Source organism: Crocodylus porosus, unplaced genomic scaffold (assembly GCF_001723895.1).
Source record: "Crocodylus porosus isolate Cpor-Errol unplaced genomic scaffold, CroPor_comp1, whole genome shotgun sequence".
Taxonomy (NCBI): Eukaryota; Metazoa; Chordata; order Crocodylia; family Crocodylidae; genus Crocodylus; species Crocodylus porosus.
The window spans coordinates 680,082-702,623 of NW_017728951.1; the positions used below are offsets into that span (position 1 = coordinate 680,082).

The 22,542-nt window shown below is 40.4% G+C and overlaps 1 protein-coding gene across 1 annotated transcript in view; it reads right to left on the reverse strand.

The window, feature by feature from the left end:
• The window catches only part of INPP5A (inositol polyphosphate-5-phosphatase A), a 441,277-nt gene extending 418,741 nt beyond the window's left edge, over nt 1-22,536 (reverse strand). Inside the window, exon 1 of the mRNA XM_019555884.1 lies at nt 22,451-22,536. Coding sequence (XP_019411429.1) covers nt 22,451-22,525 — 75 coding nt within the window. The 5' untranslated portion in view covers nt 22,526-22,536. The remainder of the gene's footprint in view (nt 1-22,450) is intronic.
• Nucleotides 22,537-22,542: the final 6 nt, after the last annotated feature.

Genomic DNA, 22,542 nt, shown 5'->3' on the forward strand with positions numbered 1-22,542 from the left:
GGGGAAAAAGATAGCTGTGTTCAAACTGATACTTATTTTTTGTATCTCTGTAGAAGTCTTTAAATTAAAAAGGCACAGGAAAAAACTATTACTACTACTTAACATTTGATTAAGATTTTCTGGAAGAGAAAAGAGAAAAGAAAAGAAAAAAGTATGCCTTAAAGACCTGCTTTCCAGTATCAAGCTAAAACCAGTTCATGGTCTTGAGATCCAGACAGCAAGACAAAGAAAATCCTTGTCTAACAAAGGCCAAAAAAGAAACACACTATTAATAAAAAATAAAATAAATAATGACATCTCATACGCAAATCCCGGAAAAAGTTACATCCAAAACTGGCAGAAGATATCTGGGAGCCTTTGGCAATGATCTTCATGAAGTCATGGGAGACCAGTCAGGTACCAGAGGATTGGAAGAGGGTAGTGCCCCATAGTGCCCCTCTTTGAAAAAGGTTAAAAGGAGTAGGAGTACCCGAGGAACTACAGACCAGTTTGCCTTACCTCAATACTTGACAAGGTCCTAAGCCCAGGGCTATTCAACATTGTTTAGTAGCAATTTGGATGCTGACACAGAAAAGTTCCTGAGCAAATCTGTGTGGATGACACAAAACTGGGAAGGATTTCCAATATGTTGGTGGATATGAGAGTGCAACTCTAAAGGATCTCAACAGATTGGAGAGCTGGGCTGGAGCTAACAGGATGAAGTTCACTGCAGACAAATGCACGGTGGAATAATCAAAAACACAAATATAAAATGGGGAACATCTGCCTGAAAGGCAGCACTATGGAAAAGGACTTGGGAGTCTTGGTAGATTACAGACTCAGTACGAGTCTGCCGCATGATGTAGCCACACAAAACACAAATATAGTTTTGTGATGCCTCACTATTCTCATAGTGAAGAAGTTTTTCTGGCTACCCAACCTAAACTTTCTTTGTTGCATCTTCAAGCCATTGGTCCACATCCTCCTCTGCAGCAAGAGAGGAAAGGTGCTTTCCCTCTTCTTTATGGTAGCCCTTCAAGGATTTGAAGACTGCTATCATGTCCCTTCTCAAGCATCTTTTCCACCAGCTGAACATGCCTAGTTCCTTTAACTTCTCCTCATATGACTTGCTTTCCAAGCCTTTTACCATCTTTGATGCCCACCTCTGGACCCTCTCTAACTTTTCCATATCCTGTTTAAAATTTGGAACCCGGAACTGCACACAGTACTCCCAAATGAGGTCCAACCTTAAGCCTCACTGGAGCCTCATACTATCACCTCCTGTGTCTTACAGAAAATGCTTCTGTTGATGCATCATCCCTAGATCATCCCTGCCCCATAGCTGCCCAACCTTTTCTTGAACACCTCCAGTGGGAAGCTGTGGACTCTCCATCGCTGGAGGTGTTCAAGAAGAGGTTGGGCAGCTATGGGGCAGGGATGATCTCGGCCAGGGGTTGTCAACCAAGGGTACGTACTCGAGAAGGCCCTAGGGGGTACACATGGGCAGGTGGGGACAGAGCACCGCCACACATGATCCGTCATGCAGGCACCACCCACCCAGCCAGACACAGGGGCTAAGGGAAGCTGCACGCCACTCCTCACACCCCACCCTGTGGGGGTACACCGACTCAAAAAAAATGTTAAAAACCCCTGATCTAGGCATAATTATGCCTACGTTCTTCTCTGAGTATTTCCCATGCTTCTGGGTTTTAATGGTTGTCCCCTCCCCACCTTTCTGCTACATATGTGTCAGGGTGTTTTTACGCCTTCCTCAGAGGTGCCAGATACTGGCTACAGCCAAGGCTAGGGACTTTGGCTGGGGTCTGCCACTGCTACTCCTAGAATCAAAGCTGGAGTTGCTGGCTGGAATGTCTTGCTCCTCTGCTCAGGATCAAACCAACTGCCATATTTGGGGGAATTTTACCCCTGGTAAGATTGGTACAGACTGGGGGGTTTCTGCCTTCTGCTGTAGCGGGGGACATGGCACGCACTCTACTTGGGATCTCTTGAGCATACATTGACAATATTTCATAAAGCAGAAAATTGGCTTCCCCTGCTTTACCTGCGATGGGTTAGGGTGTTACATCTTTGTTGCGTCAGGGTTGACATTAGTCTTATGTAGAGTTTAGATTCTGGTTTGCATAGAATGATTGATAGGAATGATCCTGCCTCAGACAGGAGGTTGAACTAGATAACCTCTAATCTAGAGGTCATTTATAGCACTACTTCTCTATGATTCTATGGATCAATTATGGTTGATGATACTAACTGAATAAAGAAGTCTCTCAACTGAAGTTAGAATGGTTTATTGCATATTTAGTACACGCAGATTAAAACAGTTATATTTAAAAAAAAAAAAGAGGTCTGTCAAAGAAAAAGTTAATTATACACTTGTTAAATTTTCCAGTGGGAAATTTAGTTTTACAGTACCTGCAGTGATTGCTGAAGTATCTAAAATTAAATACTCTGTAACAACTCAGATACAGTCCTTACCAACTTTTCACAGGATCACTTAGCAAACATGAAAGAAAGAATGCATAAATAGTTATGCATACAAGCCTTGCTTACTTTTCACAATCTATTCTTTTATTTTAAAATGTTAACAGTAATGTATACAAATCACACAGAAGACAACTCAACCCAGTCGTTTTTAATTATAGAGCAATAAATATATTCACTATACAGTATTTCCAGTGTTAATAAGTTATCACTACAATAGTCATCTACAAGAAGTTTCAATGGCTTGCTTTTAAACCTATACACTCCCAAATGACAAGCATCAATAGGAAATATGTTTTCATTTACAAATATAAACAAATCCAAAAGACGAGGTTACAAATAAATATAATATAAATCTCTCTCTCTCTCTGAGGAATGCAATCCTGATAAGTGACTGAACTTAGGTTAATGAATAGAATTGGTAAAAAGCTGAGAAAAAAGGGGACAGAACTCGAGAAGGTATGTAGGCCATACTGCAATGTCCATCATAAGACACAACCTCTACTGGACCAACATTTTTCAGAAAAGGCTTCTCCTAAATAGTTTATTGGGTTGATTGACTCATTTATTCACTAGAGTTTCAAAAAGGAAAAAAAAGTAGAAAATAAATTTCAAGTTCTTGTTTTAGCCTTCATTACAATATATAATGCAATTAAACTTCTTGTTACATTCACACCACAAAAAAAAAAAACAAGTAAACATTTTTGCCCACTACTAAGTCCACAGACTTTATGTATCAAAGACTATTTTAATGGGTTGGTCTTGTCGTTCAGCTGACAGTGTCACCCTCTAAAGAAACTAATTAGTAGAGCAAGAGGTATAGTTTATACTAATTAATCCCCTGTTTACCAAGGAACGGATGCAAGAACAAAATACTATACAAGTCCAATAAGCAGTCTTGAAATCACTACCAGATGCTTTTCTGCTTTCCCAAGAATGGGAAAGGAAGATAGTGACATACTGGATCAGTTCTATTATTTACTTCAAGTTCTTGTCTCTGACAGTAGCCAGTACTAGATGCCTCAAATGATACCCTGAGGGTTTTTAAGGGGAGGTTTAAGAGAAGGTTACATGAACACCTTGCTGGTGTTCCCGCCATGGCAGGGGGTCGGACTAGATGATCTGCTCAGGTCCCTTCCGACCCTAGAAACTATGAAACTATAAACATCAATGTCAGGAGCATGGGGAACAAGGAGAAGCAGCTATTGCTCACTAGAGAGCAGGAGGACTATAACCTGGTAGGGATCATGGAGATTTTGTGGGACTCCTTGCATGACTGGAATGTAGCCATAGAGGGCAACACCTTGCACAGAAGGGACCAAGCAGGGAGAAAAGATGGAGGGGTAGCTCTCTATGTGAGGGAGCAGTACACCTCTCTGGAAGCTGACATTGGTTCCAAAGATAAGCAGCTTGAAATGCTCTGGGTCAACTTTTGTGGGGGGAGGGGAAGGGGGGGAGCGAGGTGAAAGAAACTTAACTGTGGGTGTTTACTACAAGCCACTGAACCAAACCAAGGGGAGGAACTTGATCTGGTAGTTCTCTCAAGAACTGACAGAGGCTATGCAAGCATGGGACTTGGCAGCTAGGATCTGGAACCAACTTCCAAGGGAAGTGGTACTCACTCCTACCCTAAGGGTCTTTAAAAGGAGGCTAGACAGACACCTTGCCAGGGTCATTTGACCCCAGCATTCTTTGCTGCCCATGGCGGGGGGGAGGAGGAGGGGGTCAGACTTGATGATCTGCTCAGGTCCCTTCCGACCCTACCAACTATGAAACTACTATGGTTGTCATGGGCAACTTCAGTTACCCAGACACAGATGGGGAGGAACACTCAGCTAGGTGAGATCGGTCATGTAGCTTCTTAACTGTAAAATGGAGGAGCTCTTTCTGACCCAGGAAATGCAAGGGCCAACCAGAGGTACTGCTCTTCTAGACTTGGTCTCGACCAAAGAAGATGACATGGCATGTGGCTTGAACATTGAGGGTGGCCTGGGCAACAATGACCATGAGCTCATCAGGTTCTCTATCCACTGCAAGGCTGACAAATCAACTAGCAGGATTGAAGTCCTGGACTTCAAAAATGCTAACTTCAACAGGCTCAGGGTATTAGTAGGGGAAACGATGCAGGACCAGGGACGGAAGGCAAATGGGGTGCATGAAGAGTGACCGTTCTTCAAGGACACGATCCTCAAAGAACAAAAGAAAACCATGCCCATAAAGAGGAAAAGGTAGCAGATGGGCTGGCAAGCCCTCCTGGCTCAATATGGACATCACGGTCCACTTTAAAAAGAAAAAAGAGAGAGGCATACACACAGTGGAAGCTAGGGACAGTCCTCAAGAAAGACTATACAGCAGTGGTCCATACCTGTAAAGAAATGACTAGGAAAGCTAAGGCGGTGAGTGGGTTTAAGTTAGCCAAGGGAGTCAAGGACAATAAGAAGTCCTTCCTTGGGTATGTAGGGAGCAGAAGGAAAACAAATGGAAGAACGGGGTCCCTGCTTACCCCTTGGGACAGCTGGTAATGGACACTCAGGAAAACACTTAATTCCTGAATCCCTACTGTGCTTTATTATTTCACCGGACCAAAGGGAAAGACAAGCAAGATAAGGATCACAGGAGGCATGGTGGGAATGATAGCCTTCCCGCTGTGGATGCTGAGCTGGTACAAAACCAACAAAAAAAGTTAGACATTTATAAGTCAGCAGTACCAGATGGACTTCACCCAAGAGTGCTGATGGAGCTAGCTGTGGTCATAGAGAACTCCTGGCAAAATTATTTCAGAAGTCGTGGCACTCAGGGGAGATCCCCGAGGGTTCGAAGAGGGCCAACACCGTGCCCATCTTCAAGAAGGGGAAGAGGCAGGACCTGGACAACTCTAGGTTAATCGGCATAAGCTCCATCCCAGGGAAAATCCTTGAAAAACACATCAAATAATTTATGTGTGATACGCTCATTGAGAGTATGATTCTGAACAACAGCCAGCATGGCTTCATTGAGGGTAGGTCTTGTCTTACCAATCTCATCTCCTTCTATGAACAGGTCTCTCGACACCTGCCACGGGAGAGAAGGTCGACATTATGTACCTCAATTTCCAAAAGGCTTTGGATCTAGTATCCCACAATATCCTCATGGAAAAATTGGAAGATTGTGGGCTTAACTGCTCAACAGTTCAGTGGGTGAACAATTGGCTGCATGGTAGGACCCAGAGAGTTCTCATGAATGGATCTGCATTACCCTGGCAAGAAGTGGCCAGTGGTGTCCCTCAGAGATCTGCGCTTAGACTGGTGCTTTTCAGCATCTTTATCAATGATTTGGATGTGGGGGTGAAAACCTCACTGGCCAAGTTTGTGGACGACACCAAGTTATGGGGGAGTATGCTCATGCCAGAAAACAGGTTGCAGATACAAGTGGACCTGGACAGGCTGGAGAGTTGGGCAGACCGGAACCAGATGAAGTTCAACACTCAGAAATGTAAGGTGCTCCATATGGAGGCAAACAACTCCCAACATACCTACAGGCTTGGTGGTGACAATTTGACTTGCACCACAGCTGAAAGGGACCTATGGGTAGTGATCAACCATTGCATGAACATGAGCCAGCAGTGCAATGCTGTGGCCAGCAAAGCAAACAACATGCTGACATGCATTAGCATGAGATGCAACAGTTAAGCTAAGGAAATGATACTCCCACTGTACTCCACACTGGTGAGACCACAGATGGAGTACTACGTTCAGTTCTGGGTGTCGCACGTCAACAAGGATGTGGAAAAACTTGAGAAGAGCCAAAAGAAGAGCCACCCATATGATCAGGGACTTGCAAAACAAGCCATGAGGGGAGGCTAAGGGACTTGGGCCTCTTCAGCCTAAAGAAGAGAAGGCTGAAAGGGGACTTGGCAGCACCCCATGTCTCATCCCAGCAGTGCAGGCAGCAGCAGGCAGCTGCCCCCACCCCTCACCTGAGCCCACAGCAGCCAGCCCACATCCACTCCCCACCACTACAGGTGGCACAGCCAGAGAGGAGCCTGCAGGGGAGGGGGAAGCCAGACTCTGGGCTTCAGGTTTCGTTCTGCTGCCACCTCCCACAGGCAACAGCCAGGGCTCAGGTACAGCTGCAGAGATCAGGGAGGCTGTGGACCCAGGTCCCCAGCCCCATAGCCCTGGCATCTAGACCACCCTCTCCAGCAGAGCCCAGGGGACTGTAGGTGGGGATTGAGGGGCAATGGCATGGGGCAGGGTACCAGCATATCAGAGCTCAGCACCACCATGCAGTGGGGGGATGGGGGACAGCCTCAGCTGGACCCGCATCCTGGTGAGCGAAGACACAGGGAAATTCCAATTGTCCATGATAAAAAACCCAAAAATCAAATGCTAAAAATTATAGCTATTTAGAATTTATTTTATTATAGTGACTGAGGCACTGGTCAGCTTCCAAATTGCATATATACCCATAAAATATTGTATTCAACTGATACCTATGTATATAGTGGCGTTTCAATTTAATCATGGAAAAAGGCAGATTTTGGGGGTTTCAATCAGAGAATCTGCCGTTTTAAAGTGGAGAAAACCAGGATCCCTGATCGTAATACCAGTCAGCTCTCACATTAACTTACATATTTTCCTGTTACTGTCATCAAGAATTTATTTGAATGCTGTGTGCTTTTTGGAAAAGTAACTTGCTCACTACATTTACAGATTATGTTTCTTCTTAGGTAGAGGTGAAAACTAAGTCAACAACAGAGACTTGTGCCTGATGGTTTGATATCACTCTGAGTTCTCTCTAATTTCATACAAATGTCACTGTTGCTATTCAGAATTCTGTGGATAGCAGCAAAACTGATAAGAATCAGATTAATTTCACTGTGCTGCTGTGGGAAAGCTACAAAACAGGAGATGCAGACATTGGAGCTATCAAAACTTTCAGGAAGAGCCTAATGGAAAAGATGAAGTACCCAAGACATTTCATGATAGAGTCCAAAAACCTTAGGGGAAGGCAGAGTAAGACACCTATCCTTTCTGCACTGTAAATATGATAAGCTGTTAATTTAACTAAAACTTTTTAATACAATGATTTAAGATGAATGTGAAGTAGTGAGGGAAAGTACAAGGGAACAGGCAGACACCCAATGCAGTGGTAGAAGAAGGCAAAGAAAAATCATGAAGCAACACATCATGATTACATTAAAAAAAAAAAAAAACAAACCCTGAAATCATGAGCATGGAAAAGAGAAACAGCAAAGTAAAACAACAACAACAACAACATCAGGACTAGTTAGTTATTTTAAGAAAATGCATTAGCTAAAAGTTGATCAATAACTATCTTTGTCCCAAATTCAAAGTCTGCAAAGTGTTTTGGGGGTTTTTTTGGTAAAGTTATCATAGAAAGTAAAGGACTATACACACACACAAATCAAAACCTTCTTTATGCTAAAGAGGTACGGGATGGGGTGTGCGAAGAGAGCCGTATTAGATTCAGATTCAGCCCAATTTGGGAGACAGTGATTTGATTCATTGATTCGGATCACTGTCCCAATTCAATTCAGCCGAATCTGAAGTTTTGATGCTGATTCAGAGACTCGGTGATTTGGCCATAGACACCACTTTAAATGTTTTTTCTACATACCTCAAGGTACTAGGCGTGGCTTCTGAACACTGAGATGGTGGGGCAGATGGAGCATCCCAAAGGAGTGCCAGGGCCCCTCCCCCCCACATGCTTGACAGTGGACCCAGAAGTGGACCAGAATAATTTCTAGTCCACTTCCAGGTCCACTGCCAAGCATGCGGGGGACCCCCTGCACCCTCTTTGGCTCAGCGATTGGCCACAGGGGGACCCCAGGTGCCCCCCAAACCTAGGAGGCACCAGTCGCTGAGCCAGAGGTCTGGGATCTGGTCCACTTCTGGGTCCACCGCCGAGCATGGTAGGGACTCCTCCTCACACTCCCGTGGGACGCTCCATCCATGCCAGCATCTCAAGCATTCACGAGCCACCAGGTACCTTAAGGTACATAAAAAAAAACATTTAAAGCTATACCTATGTCCAAATCATCGACTCTCTCCAAAATGATTTCAGAGGGTTCCAATTTGATTTGGAGAGATTAAAGGATTTCCTGGTTCAATTCAGACTGGGAGATTCACCTGCCATATCGAATCCACAACTGAAGATTTGCACAGCCCTAGTATGGGATGCCTTCTTAAAATAGTACTTTTAAAGCAAATACATCACATTGGTACAGTTTTAATATATTTTTTTTGAAGTTCATTCTCTCCCAGACCATAGCCTTACTTCCATACAGGTGATTTCAGCTGGCTGTTAGAATTATTTGAAGCTACATTATACATCATATTGTTTCTTGCTCTTCTGGTAATTTTGTCCATTTGAGAAAAAGAGTTTGGGTGTGATTTTCTGCCAGTTTCTATCCTTGCTACTATTTCACATCAGACCAAACCCTTCCTTATGAAGAGATTTTAAATGTGAACTGGTACTCAATGGAAAGATGAAATGAAACCAAGGCAAGCACAGAACCCAGAAAAGTGGAGGAAGTATGGGTTTTTAAAAATAGTAGTACTTGGCTGGGCTATAATAAGGATAGTTTCCAGTTGTTTGTGGAAACATGGAGGAAATGAAGGCTAAAGTTCTTAATGCAGACTTTGTAAAAATAAGACAGAAAAAAAACAAACAAACTGAAAATGAAGTCATTTTTTTAAAATTTCATAGCTGACTTATTACCCCATCTTAGGGTTATGATTCCTTCTCCTTTTGACATAAAATGAAAATCTGGATTTTTGTTAGTTTTTAACATTATGGGGTTGTTAGGATAAGGATTTAACTTATGGTCTTAAACAAGGGAAGAAATCTGAGGCACTGTGCTGACATATATTGTTATTCTTGAGGTATTTCATCTAGTAAATTTGATTGGCCCATGAAAACAGAGGTTCACCTAATAAAAGGTCTTAATTAAAATGTCCATTTTTATTACCTTAAGCCCTGTTTCTGTTTCTTCACATTACGTGGAAAAAAATAAGATTAGCATAAAAGAAAAATCTCCAGTTCTAATCACTTCCCTTATAAAATGCTACAAGCCAATAAATGTAAAGTCTGAAAATATACTAGGTTTATTTTAAGTAATGGATGATGCAATGAAGGTATCCAAGAAATGATAATAGAACACAACTAAGAAAAAACAAACTGTACATTAGCTTTAGATGAAGGCATTTAACAAAACCAAGACGATGAATAATAAAATAGTTCTAATTCCAATCTAATGCCTACTGCATTTAATCCATTAGAAATAATCAACTTCTATAGATTTTTACACTAGTTAATCCAAATTAAAAAAAAAAGAAATTATTTATTTTAATATTGGAGATGCACTCAAAAATGTTAATTAAGATGCAACAGTTCTTGCCAATGATACTCTCAACTCTGATCTAAAAGTTTATAGTCTGCTATTCCACAGATGTTAGGATACATTAACATATCAGCAAGAGATTTAATCCTATATATAAGCTAAAAACATGTATATGCTTGAAACTGTATTAGCTTCCTACGGATAAGAGAGTCAGTCAACACCACCAATACTGCATTGCTCAGGAACTAACTTTAGCAGCCTCAATTTTAGCCAGGACAAAGATGTTCCAGGTCCGGGAGGAGTAAGACCTGCATCAATAGATTAGGTCAGCCTCCATGCATATTATGTTAGCGATGCACCTACATACATAGCTTAAAAAGACAGTAAAATATGTTCAGTTGATCTCATGATAACCAGGATTATAGTTGTGCAGTTCTCAGTGATATACGAGTTGACTTTCCCCCTATGGCTGAACACGTACGTTTCCAACCTCTGAAAAATCCTTTGAATTTAATTGCCACAGATGGTATAGAAAGCAGCAGAATTCAAAGAATTCTCCCTACATACTATACATTCAAAGCTTTCTGCCAAAGTCTGCTTTCCTCTTACACTGTTAGCCCTTTCAGTATTAACCACTTAACGTTGTTTCCCTGGTAGATTTTTAGGGGTAGTTAAAAACTGAAAACTAAAAGGTTATTCTGCTTGAAGATACCCACTACTATTTTTTTAAGCTAAAATGGGAGGGGAGGGGTGCAGAGGAGCATAAAAATAAATGCATTTTTATTGATTTTAAAAGGAGAAAAAGCAAAAGAGCAGGAAGGGGAGGACAGAAGGTGAGTGGAAGAATTAGCTTAAGACCTTTTAGAGCAATTGTAAAGTTATTGAAGACTTGATTAGTTGTGAGAGTCTCACACTGAAGTTAATTTATGGGATAATCAAAGCTCCCAAGAAAATTTTAACTACAGCCACTAAAATATGAGAGAAATATATGTTTACTACTAAGCAATGCTATGTTTTAATCCTCTTTAATACAAGGTTTCATCCATTCCAAATTTCCATAACGGTACTTACTTACTGTAACTTGTACTGCTGTTGCCTAACAGCGAACAGAGGCAAGTGGCAAAGTAAATTAAGTAGAAGTGTTACCTCCAAAATCTACTACATATTCTGCTACTTGCCTAAAAAATTAAAATTCCAATAAAAAAGCTGGGATTTGTACAACATGGGTGGTTCAAATATCAGGCAAGTCATGAGATGCCAACTTCCCTTCATGTTTTTAGCTAAAGGTCATACTAAAACAGCCACAATTACTATATTTTCCCAACTTTATTTTCCTATGCAATCATCTGCTACTGATAATAGGAAACATGGTTTACACAGCAGTCTTAGGGCTTTAAATTCTGGGGTTATGCACTGTTCAACTCAAGGTAAGCAGGAAATTAGGAGACTGACAGTATTCTAAAATACTTTTTTAAAATGAAAACTTAAGTTAGAGCTGTACATTTAAAAGTAATTTGAAAATAAACCAAACCTGAATGGTTTGTACCAATTCACAGAACTATCCTATTAAGAAAATCCTTTTCATTCCTTCTCAGTGCATTGGTAATAATCTATTTCCGATAATCTCACATACATGCATGCTGTTGCCAGTAGCTGAAAATAAAAGGCTGAATTCTGGATGCACTTAACTATCTGCATGGGTCTCTAAAGCAAAAGAAACATACAGGAATAAAATTGAGCCACTGGACTTCCTAATGACACCTGAAAAAGGTATACATTGATAAATCACAAAGCTACTATTTTGGAACCTTATCTCAGAAGACGACCATTGTCTTATTGTAAGAGAGGTAACTCATGAATTACTATATGCTGTCATAATCAGACTGCAAAATCTAATCTCTTTTAGATTTTGTGTAAGTACACAAAGTTTATGATAGTCAAAATGCATGTTTTTTAAAAATAAAAAAAGCAGAAAAATATTTTTTTTTGCAACTTCTTAGTTGGTCTAATAAAAGATACCATCTCTGAACCAAGAGTTCTAGAGTTTTGCATTTTTTTTTTTTTTTTTTATCTCAAACCAACATGGCTACCAAATAACACCCCTGTTTGAAGGTGCATAATTTATATTGTACATATGTTGTTTATCATCATAATCTACCTAAACAATAAGCAAACAAAAAAATTAACTTAAACTGATGTAGGCTCACTCCTCAACTGCCCTCTGGAGTTCACCAAGTACAGTTTCTAGTTGTTTCTCGTTGTAGTGGTTGCCCTTAGGATGTCTCCTTTTGCCACTCTGTATAGTCACCCAATGACCCATCAGTACCCCGACTTTCCTGCCTGCCATGTCTTGGATGTTTTTATTCTATGCTCGAATTTTTTGATGTCACTAGGCGGGAGGGTTGTTTAAAAAGATATTTTTTTTTTGGTCTCTATTAGGGTTTCATGGGTACTATCGGCAAGTTAGCTTGCTCACTCCTCTGTATATTCACACGCACTCAACGGTATAGATAATCATAGTCTGATTCAGATCAAAACTTATACATAGAATCACCAAATTGATATAAATAAGTACATACTGTTCTTATGCTAGTAATATCAATTTGACTGAATGGAACCTAGTACTAATAAATAAAGTCTCTTTCTTATTTTTCCATTTTGTGTTTCTATCCTTTTTGTGGGATTTTATCTTCAAACCCCACTATATACTCTCTATTTCACTGGCTGATAAGTGTATTCCTTTTTTTTTTTTTTTGTGCACGTCTGATGCCTCAGGTCCTTTCCATGGACACTCAGACAACATCTCCACAGCTGAATAATCATGAGGTAATTTCATTCTTTTCTTTTCCTTTGCTTCCTTTCCAGGTCAGCAGTGCATTACGTGTCCTGCGGTATTTATCTACTCCCAGATCCACCCCTCACTCCTGGAGCTCTGTTCCTCCTGCTGACCCCGTGAGATCCTCAGGTAAGTTACTGACAGTAAGTAAGGGACAGTGTTTCATTTCACTGTTTCAATGGGGAATCATAAAAATCCCTGTAACTATCATTTGTTTCCTGATTCGAGTGAAAAAGGCAGGGATGGCATCCCCTGCTGCGGCCACTGAGCCTGTCAAGTTTCAAGGAGGTAGGTGCAGGGATTTCTAGGAAACTGCACTTTGGAAGCTGCTGGAAGACACAGCTCAGTAAGCTGACCCCAAGGCACAGAGAAAGCTCAGTTCAAATTATGCTTTTTATGCTGTTTTTCCATCCCTCCCCCAGAGCACTGAGATTGGAAGGGACCTCAGGGAAGGTTCACAGTCACTGGCTGGCTACACAGTCAATATCAGAGCAGTCCTTCCCCCTCCCTCTCCTTAATTTCTGTTTAGCTGCAAGCAAGCCTGGCTTTGAAACATTTCAAAAATTTCAAAGCCTTTTGTTTTGATTTCACTGTTTCAAGCTCGAAACATGTTGAAACAGCTTTGAAACCAAACACCCATTGAAATTTTGCACAGCCCTAAAAAACAATCCCACGGTAATGTGTTTGTTCTGACCTATATAACCCCAAGCAGTCTGAGCCCTATGTACCCAAGATATCACCTTCTCCCTTATGTCCAGTCATGATCCCTAAGGTTAGCCAAAAGCAGCCTCCTGCAAATACATCAGTACATCAAATCTACTTGGTGATAACTGCGGAGAACGATCTTCCGCACATTTCTCCTCAGCTCAGAAATTCTCTCCCTCAAGGCCCACCACAGTGAGTAAGGATGGATAAAATCAACAATAAAAAAAAAAAAAAAAATAATTGGATTTTTATTTATTTAAATCAGATTTTTTTATTTAAATTTTTTTTTTGGTCAAGATGCTTATAAAAAATTAATTTATATAAAGATAGTTTTAAATTTAATATATGTTAAAGCTCAAAGATATCTTTGATTATTACAGGGATTATAACTTCTAATTATAGACTATTTGAGATGATATATTCACAATACCTTTTTAGAAGTTTTATAAATCGATCACAACAGGCCATGGACTATATTAGGGGCCAAATCTTATGGGGTTCCCAGGGGCTCCACTATAAATTAGTAAAGATTAAAGAAAACCACTCTCCCCAATGGGACTCAGTGCTCAGTCTATAAGATCCCCTTAAGCATCTCTCTGATGCCTAGTTTCAGTTCTCAAACTGGATTTGTGCCTCTAGAGATCATAGGCAGACAAGGCTCTTTGGGTAGATGTGATGTCTTTTAGTAGGCCAAGTAAATGGATGGAAAAATTGTTCTTTGCAAGCTTTTGGGCACAAATACCCTTGTTCAGACATAAGGAGGGTTTGCTGTCTCCAGAAATAACATCCTTGCTAACAGCAGCATATGGAAACGAGAGATAACAGACCTGAGATTACCCACGCATCAGCCTTATTGTCTCTCTACAGGTTTGTGTACACACAGTCAACCCCTTACCTTTCTCTAAAAGTGCAAAGTTTCAAGAAGTTAAATGAATAAAGAATATCAAACAACAAGAATGCACCTTTTGTAGAAAGCAATGATTAAAATTGAGGCTTCCTGGCCAGTGACGTAAATCATGATTTAAATACAATCCACCCTGGTCTGAGTCCAGACATCTGTCAGAAGCACTGTAAGAACTTCCTGTTAAGGCACGCATAGTCACTAGACCAGAGGTGCTCAAACCGTGATCCGCAGACCACCACTGGTCCACTCAGGTTTTCCGCAGAAAGCTGACCCAAGGCTAAATCTGATAAACATTACACCCGACTTCCCAGAACTTTGCTCAACAAAAACAGGCACATCCATAGCATTAGAAATGTATGACTATCGATATTAAAATATGAGTTGTGTGCTTTGATTTGTACAACGAAAAAAAAAGTTTATTAACTGATCTGCTGAGACCCTCAGCAATTTTTAAGTAGTCTGCAAAAAAAAAAAAAGGTTGAGGACCACTGCACTAGACAAAATGAACATGAAATGTTGTCTAGGGAGTCTCTTAATGTTCTATTTATTTTTAAGTTGTTCTGGCCCTGTTGCTGCTGTCCTCTTTTTAAGTTATTCCATTTTCTTATTGTAAGCTTCCCTAAGCCTTCGTTGAGAAGGGCAGCATATAAAACAAACAAACAAGTTTGGGTGTAGAGGGAACATAAGATGTCAAATGATTAGGAAGGGGGATATAAAAAGTTTTGACCTAAGACACTGCCATAAAAAAAAATTTGAATTAATTTGGTGACTATTGGGGCTATACATTATCTTGTTAATTCTCAAAAGAAAGGAATTTTGAAATGGGAAAAAACACTTGGAACAAAGAATAGTGCCCTGTTAAACTGGAATCAGAATAAACTGACAGTGGAGGGGCAAGGAGTATGCAGAGGGTTACAGTGCTACAGAGAAGTTTCCAGGAATAAAAAAGAAAAAGAAAAAAGATTACTGGAAAGGACTTCTTCTTTGGCCCTCTATGTTGCCATTCATCATCATTTATTCCTAATGTGGGAATTCCATTTTTAACATGGTGAATCTTGTAACACCATATAAAGAGAGCATACTGTTGATTAAAATCAGTTCCTAGAGCCAAACGCTTCATAGCCAGCAAAATGCTGCAGAAAAAGTGAGATGCCTAGATAGCAACATGAAAAGGACTCTATTCACTTAGTTTAAATATCTTTGAAACATGCAGCTATGTTTTGTAAGGGCTCTCATGAACTATTGGATGGTTTCTCAAGTCAGGCCAAGAGCGGAATTATTTTATCCTCACAGGCATAAATTTATTGGCCAAACTGGTGTTGAGGCATATCCCTTGTCCTCCACCCTTTCTTATCCTAAAGATTTGTATGGTTTTGCTACATACTAGGAAGTGAACAAAGACCTCAATTCAACAAGGTACTTAAGAACATGCTTAGTACCACTGAAGTCAATGGAACTACTCACAGGCTTAAAGTTAATCATATACTTAAGTGCCTTGCTGAATCAAGTGCCTTTTGGGATGCATTTGTTTACTTCCCTGATGTTGTGCCACTACCACTATTCCAAACTATGGCAAAACAGCTCCAGCAAGAAGTACAGCATTAGTTTCTTAACAATAAAGCATTTTTTGTATTTTAAAAAGTATAATGCAAGAAATATAATCTATTCATTATTGTGGTTAAGATCTAAAAGGACTATCACATTTTAAATCATTTTCTGATAAGATACAGGTTATTCTTGTTACTCACGTGAAAAAAAAAAACCCAACATTTTCCATTCTAAAAGAGTTCAACAAAATTCAAAATAATTCCTCGCTGACTAGAATGGTTGTTATTTCTATCAGCTAATACCAGTTAAGCTCACTGACATCTAATGTCATAATAAAATTTCACAGACTAGTTCAAGCATAGAAAATTGAGATCACACTTAGTGAAGACAGGTCATTAAAGAACAAACTGGTTTTAAAAATGAAATATGAGTATGAAAAATGTATATTTTTCAGATGTAATGGCTACATTTCAGTTCTCATCTAGTGTTAAAAAATTGGTAAATGACTTTGAAAGGTCACAGATTCATATTTAAGAGCAATAAACAGAAATTTAGAAGGAGCTGGTATAAATAAGACTTTGTGCAAAATAACTGCACTCTTCCTCTTTCCGTGTAGTGTGCAAGGACCAAAGATTATTATTTCACTGGTGAGATCAACAGACCCTAGATCACAGAATCAATGAGTCGGAAGGGACCTAGACAGATCATCTAGTCCGACCCCCTGCCATGGGCAGGAAGGAGCACCGGGGGTGGGAGGGACCATAAGACCCCAGCCAGGTGCCTATCCAGTGCATCCTGTTCTGCAAATGCAATATGATGGCTTATATATTTGCATGGTCCAAGGAAAGTTGAGGGACAAAAAGTTTAAAAATCATAAGAACATGAACAGAGTTAGTAATTAATGCTATGCATCTTTGGAAAGCCATTCTGCTTTTTAACCGTCTCCTCTGCACATGTTCATTCTGACCTCACTTCAGATGGCCAGTATATTGAGAAATGGTTCAAGCTAGAAATGCTGCAGCATGCCATAAGAAACTGTTCTTTCATTTTTCAGACAGTATACAGCATTAACAAAAATAATTTTTAAAGTACCCAAATGACTTAAAATGCCCAAATCCCATGTTCTCAAGTTTAACTGGATCACTGAAAATAGGACTTGGTAGCCCAGTTCTTTTGGGCACATCTGATAAATTTTACCCCAAGACTTTAAAACCATCTACAAGTAAAAAAATTCTACTGGTTGCTTTAAAAAAAAAAAAATGTTGAAGTAAGAAACAATATGAGAGTTACCAGGAAGCACTGTTTATAAAGAATAGGTACCACAAAATTCAACAGTCTACAACGTTTGAGGGATTTGGGCTGGGGCTGACAGCAGTAGTAACATTTCTAAGATCCAGTTCTAGAGAACTGACCAAAACTAAATGCCAAAGAAAAACAACTCTGATTTGAAACTAGAAGATATAAACCCCAACCGCAGGACTAAGAACAGTATTTGCACTTTATATGTCATCTACTACAAAACAAAAATTTACTTGGCTCAAAACAGCTCATCTAAAAAGACTCAGCTTTTCCTAAGCTCTATCTGCTTTAGAAAAAGGAAACAATGTTTCTCGGCCTACACTGGATAAGAACACATGAGGTTATCTGTCTAAACTAAAAGGGAGATTTCATCCTCTGGACCTAGATATAACTCAGTTCGCTGCATTCAGTGAACAATAAAGTATTTTAAAAATTAAATATGGCAACAGGAATTCAAAACAGCCAATTGTCTCTCTACACAGTTACATTTGACATAAAAAGTCCCAATATTAGAAAACCTCCTTAAGCAGGGTCCCACTGAAGTTAAAGGGATTATTTGTGGGTATAAGTGGTCTGCTTTAGGTGATCTTTTTGTAGATTCAGTCAAAGTTGTTTATCATAAGCTTTAAAACACTTTCCCTTCCTCAGTGCTTATCACCTCTTATCACAAAGCCTAGAAGTGTTTCCTAAATAAAACACTTACACATGCCTCTGAACCATGAACTCCTCAAACATCCTAAAGAAAAAATTAGAACCAACAGCATTAAACCATCTATTCCTTCTTAAACTGAAACAAATATTGAAGGGTAGGGTGGGACAAAAGTAGTAGGTCATTTTTGTGGCTTAGTAAACTGTGTAAAAGTAAACTTTTTAAGACTTAAACTGTTTTAGGTTTTTCTTGGGTTTTTTTCTCTGTATTGGATGTTAAGGGGGGGGGAACCCCCAAATCTTCCAAACTACTAAGTCTTTTGGCAACACTGTTTGTACTAAATTAATCCATACAAAACTATTATGTCTGACATAAGCATATCTGTTATAACTGTATGTCATCAAAACTTTGCATGACGAATGTACAAATATGTTGGTCAAAAGTAATGTCTTTGCTACTAGAGTTGCAGTTTCCACTGCCAGGTAAATGGGAAGTTTTGTCAATGTAGCTAGAAAGATAGTGGGGGAGGAGGGAAGAGACAATGACCCACAGGTAACCTGAACTTTTGTCTTCTGTTCTCAGCAACTATATACTGTGATAAAAACAGGAAGTGTTTATACAGTGAAATTTACGTTAAAGGTTTAAAGTATGTAAGAGCATAAAGCAAGTGTTATGTCTGAAATATATTTGCAGTTCTCAGAAGCATTAAGAACTCTAATGAAATAAGCAGATTACTAGTGAGGAAAAAAAGCTATCCAAACTAACTACAAATGACTGTCACCACACTAAAATGTTAGGACAGAAGTTCACGAGAATGACAAGTGGTGGCAGACAAGTGAAAGGGGGGAAAAAAAAAAAAAAAAATCTGTAAGGAAGCAATTTACTTAGACTGATAACTGATAATACTCTCCCTCATTACTAAAATGGTAGCAAAAATAGCTGTACTGTTCATCTAAGGAGAAGCAAAACTATGCTACCTGACTGAACTTGTCTACCATACGAAGATAATGTTTTCATTGTAGAGCAAATTACAATACTTTAAATAAAAAGGCATTTGCAAATGCAGTACAGAACTGCAGAATAGCAGCCACACAGATCTCAAACACGGTATCTGGACTGCAAGTCATGTTTGCCCGCAGCACTTGGCTTGCTTTAGAACAAAGTAGAAGATATGTGCCATGAAGCTGTACTGGTATTTTTACACTTCATTTGCAGGAAGAAGAAATCATGCCCTCTTTCTAGTACAAGGATGAAAAGAGTAGCCACAGAAACTGTGCAAACTGAACAGTGTATTAGAGCTCCAACGTGCTTGTAATAGCAGGTATCCTGGACCCCTTCACCATTTTAGACCCCACAGTGTTCACCTGGACAATTTACGCATGGCAGATTTCAAGATTAAATAACACATGGATGCTAAGGTCTCTTAACACGGCTTCCATTGTGCGATCTTCATACAGAGCTCAAGGAATGCAAAGCACAGGGTTCCTGCGTTAAGGTGAGTGACATGCCAGCTCAGGTACAGGACACAGAACAGGACCTTCAGATTCAAGCCTTCAGCCTACCTTCAATTTTCTATTATAAAAATGGAAGAACACTCTGAAATCCAGCAAGGTCATAATATATTTTTCAATGAGGAGCTAAATAGAAAGAGATATAAAACTGAACTTGAAACAAAAGAAATGGGAATATTAGAAAGGATTGTTTTTCTCTAGGTAAAAACACCAAAATCAAGTCCTTACCTCCAAAATTCACACACTGCAACAGATTCTTATTCCTCCTGCCATGAAGCAAGTACCTAATAAGCAGCTGATAACTCAAATATGGAACTTAAAACCTTAAGCCTAAAAACCACTCTAATTTTGTCTTTGCCATACTTTGGTCACATTATTCCAAAAATGTGATCGGTCAACTTCTAGTCATAAATCCAACAAAAACAAACCCAAAAAAAGATAAAAAAGCTAGGCTTTCTATTCCTCACCCTGAAGCAGACCTTTCTTTTTACTGTAGACTTTTTTTTTTCATTATAAGTTCACTATAACCTATAAGAACAATAATGTTCTTTTTTATGAGTCATGTACATTTTAGTAAATGATGAAAAGGCTTTATTCCCTCCAGGAATTTTAAGGACCCTAAAATACTATTAAGAGAAGTCAGGCAACAATTAAGTCTGGAGGCATGGATTATCTAAACTAGCATGATCAAAAGTCAAGAGATAAAACTCACTGTCAGGTACACTGTATCCTGATACATTGAATGAACATTTCAAACTACCATTGAATGAACATTTCAAACTACCATTAATCAGTCATATTTTGCTAAAGAAAAAAGCAAACTAAAGACTGATCAGCAAGTGTAATAATGTTAAGCTTTCTTCCTATAAACATGGATACAAACTAGTAATTGTACTGAACTCAAAGGGACTAGCGCTGTGAATACAGTTTCTGACATAAGAGTGTTTACCAAGTCAAGGCTATAACTTGTGGATATGCATTTTATGTTAAAGGACTGGATACACATAAGCATTAAAATAAAGAGTTAAGAGCAGATTTATTATAGTAGATTTAGTGAAAAGGCTGATTGCAGGGGCTGGACTCTATGATCTTCCACGGTCCCTTCCAGCCCTAATGTCTATGAAATCTATGAACAGGCACCAACCAGGGGCTAAGGCAAAAATGAACTTTAAGGACTATGAACAAAAACTCTGCTCACTTTAATAATGATAACTACAAAAAAAATAAGCGTTGCAGTTTTTTCACCACGGTACACTTGGGCAATAATTTGAGTACAACTCCCAAGCACGAGGCAAAAAGAATGGCTACTTTCTAATAAAACTACGGGCCTCAGTTGTGATGATTTATGTACGTCCTCAGCTTTGTAAACCATTAGGCAGTGGAATTACTACTCCACTGTGGATGAAATCCTGGCTTCACTGAGGCAGTGCAAATTCTGCCATTGATTTCAGTGGGCCCAGGACTGTACTCCTGTGCTGCTCTTTGCAAGACTGCCACCCTAGCTATTACCCAAGCTTCCTGCTCTGATGATTACAACTTTAACATCTTTTGATTGACATCCGCAGTTTACAGAAAGTCATTTCTCCTCTTCTGACATCTCTAGAATATAGCCACTATTGCAACAATATTTTTCCCTGGTAGAAAAGCATTTAACATTTCATGAATATATCTTGCTAAACATAAATTTAATGCTCTTATTTTCATGTTAGTATGCAAAAAGCATATTAGGAGAAAAGTAAGTACAGCAGTGTTTCAGAATTTCTGAAATTACCAGAAGGAATGCTCCCCAGTAGAATTTATTTTTTCCTGAGAGAATGAAAGCAATGCAAGTTTTCATTTTCCTGACATTTCTGAGGCTTCAAAACCACAGTTAAAGGATTTAAACCGTCTGACTGAGACCATGATATACTGTACTGGTATGTTAAGAGAGCTCTTACAGTGCAAGTAGCTCTCCAGGACAACATTTTGTTTTGGACTAAATCATCTTGGCTATCTTGACATTTTAATTAAGGCTTGCAATGAAAACAACAGTCTACTGTCAGTAAATATTCAGTTTACAGATTTACAATGGAAGAATGAGACAGCTGACATAAAATACACCAAAGCTGGGGAAAATAACTAACACAGAAGTGAAAGAGGAGGCAAGTTGTACTGAAAAGGGAAAAAGTTAATTGATGTAGCTAAACAAAGGCTTACACTAGAGGAGCAGAGGCTGACTTGTAAATTACTCATCACCACACCTGAAATCTTCAAAAGATCTGAATGTGGATTTAGTGACTGCATCTCTGGCACACACACAAAACCTAACAGATATTCCTGCAAACTGCTCCACCTTTTAAAAAGCCTGAAAGTCTCCTAAACTCTCTCCACCACTGTGTACCACGGGCTCCTGGGCAACATAAATCTATGGTCTGGGTGAGCTGTGACCGTCTTAGGAACAACCACCAGAGTCCTAGGGTCCAGAAGGGAAGCCTGCTTTTGCTTGACCAGAGTTTCAAGCGTTTTTTTCATGGGGCTCCGACAGCTGAAGTGCAGGAAAGAGCATGCACTGAACACCGCTCATCGTTCTCAGGAAACGCAAGAAAGTAGTGCACACTAATGGGGGGAAAAGAGAAAAGAAAAAAAAGTCTGTGCCCTTTACTATCTGCTCTTCCTGGGGGGGAAGGCTTTAGCTAGTTCCCATAGAACCAAGGGAAAGGCCTGGTTGACAGGACCACCTCTCGCCTAGCAATGAAGGGAAAATACTACTACTACTACTAATAATAATACTAGGCAGCCTCCGGGGACACGCAGGGCAGGAAAGAAGAACCCCTGCTGCTACCTGCCCTACAGCAAACACACAAGCAGGCAAACTTTCTCCAGGAGCCCTGGGGCAGGAGCCTGCAGCCCGAGGCAGAGGCAGGGCGTGCCACCTCGCGGCGGGGGCGTGCGAAGCTGCGACCCCCGGGCCAGGCGGGCCGGGCCGGGCCGGGCGACCCCAGCCTGGGCGTATCCGAGGCCGGGGCCGGAGCGCGCAGGGCGGGGGGAGCCGGATCCCACGCCTCGGAGCGGGCGGAGCTGCAGCCAGGGCGCTCTCACCGGGACGGGACGGGACGGGACGGGGCAGGAACCCGCGCCGCGCCCCCCGGGGGCAGGGAAGTGGCTGCTTGGAGATGCCGGGGCCCGCGCTACTCACATCGTCGAAGAGCGAGCCCACGTTGGCGGTGACCAGCAGCATCGCGGTGCCGGCGGCTGCCCCCTTCCCCGCCATGGTGCGTCGGGGGCCGC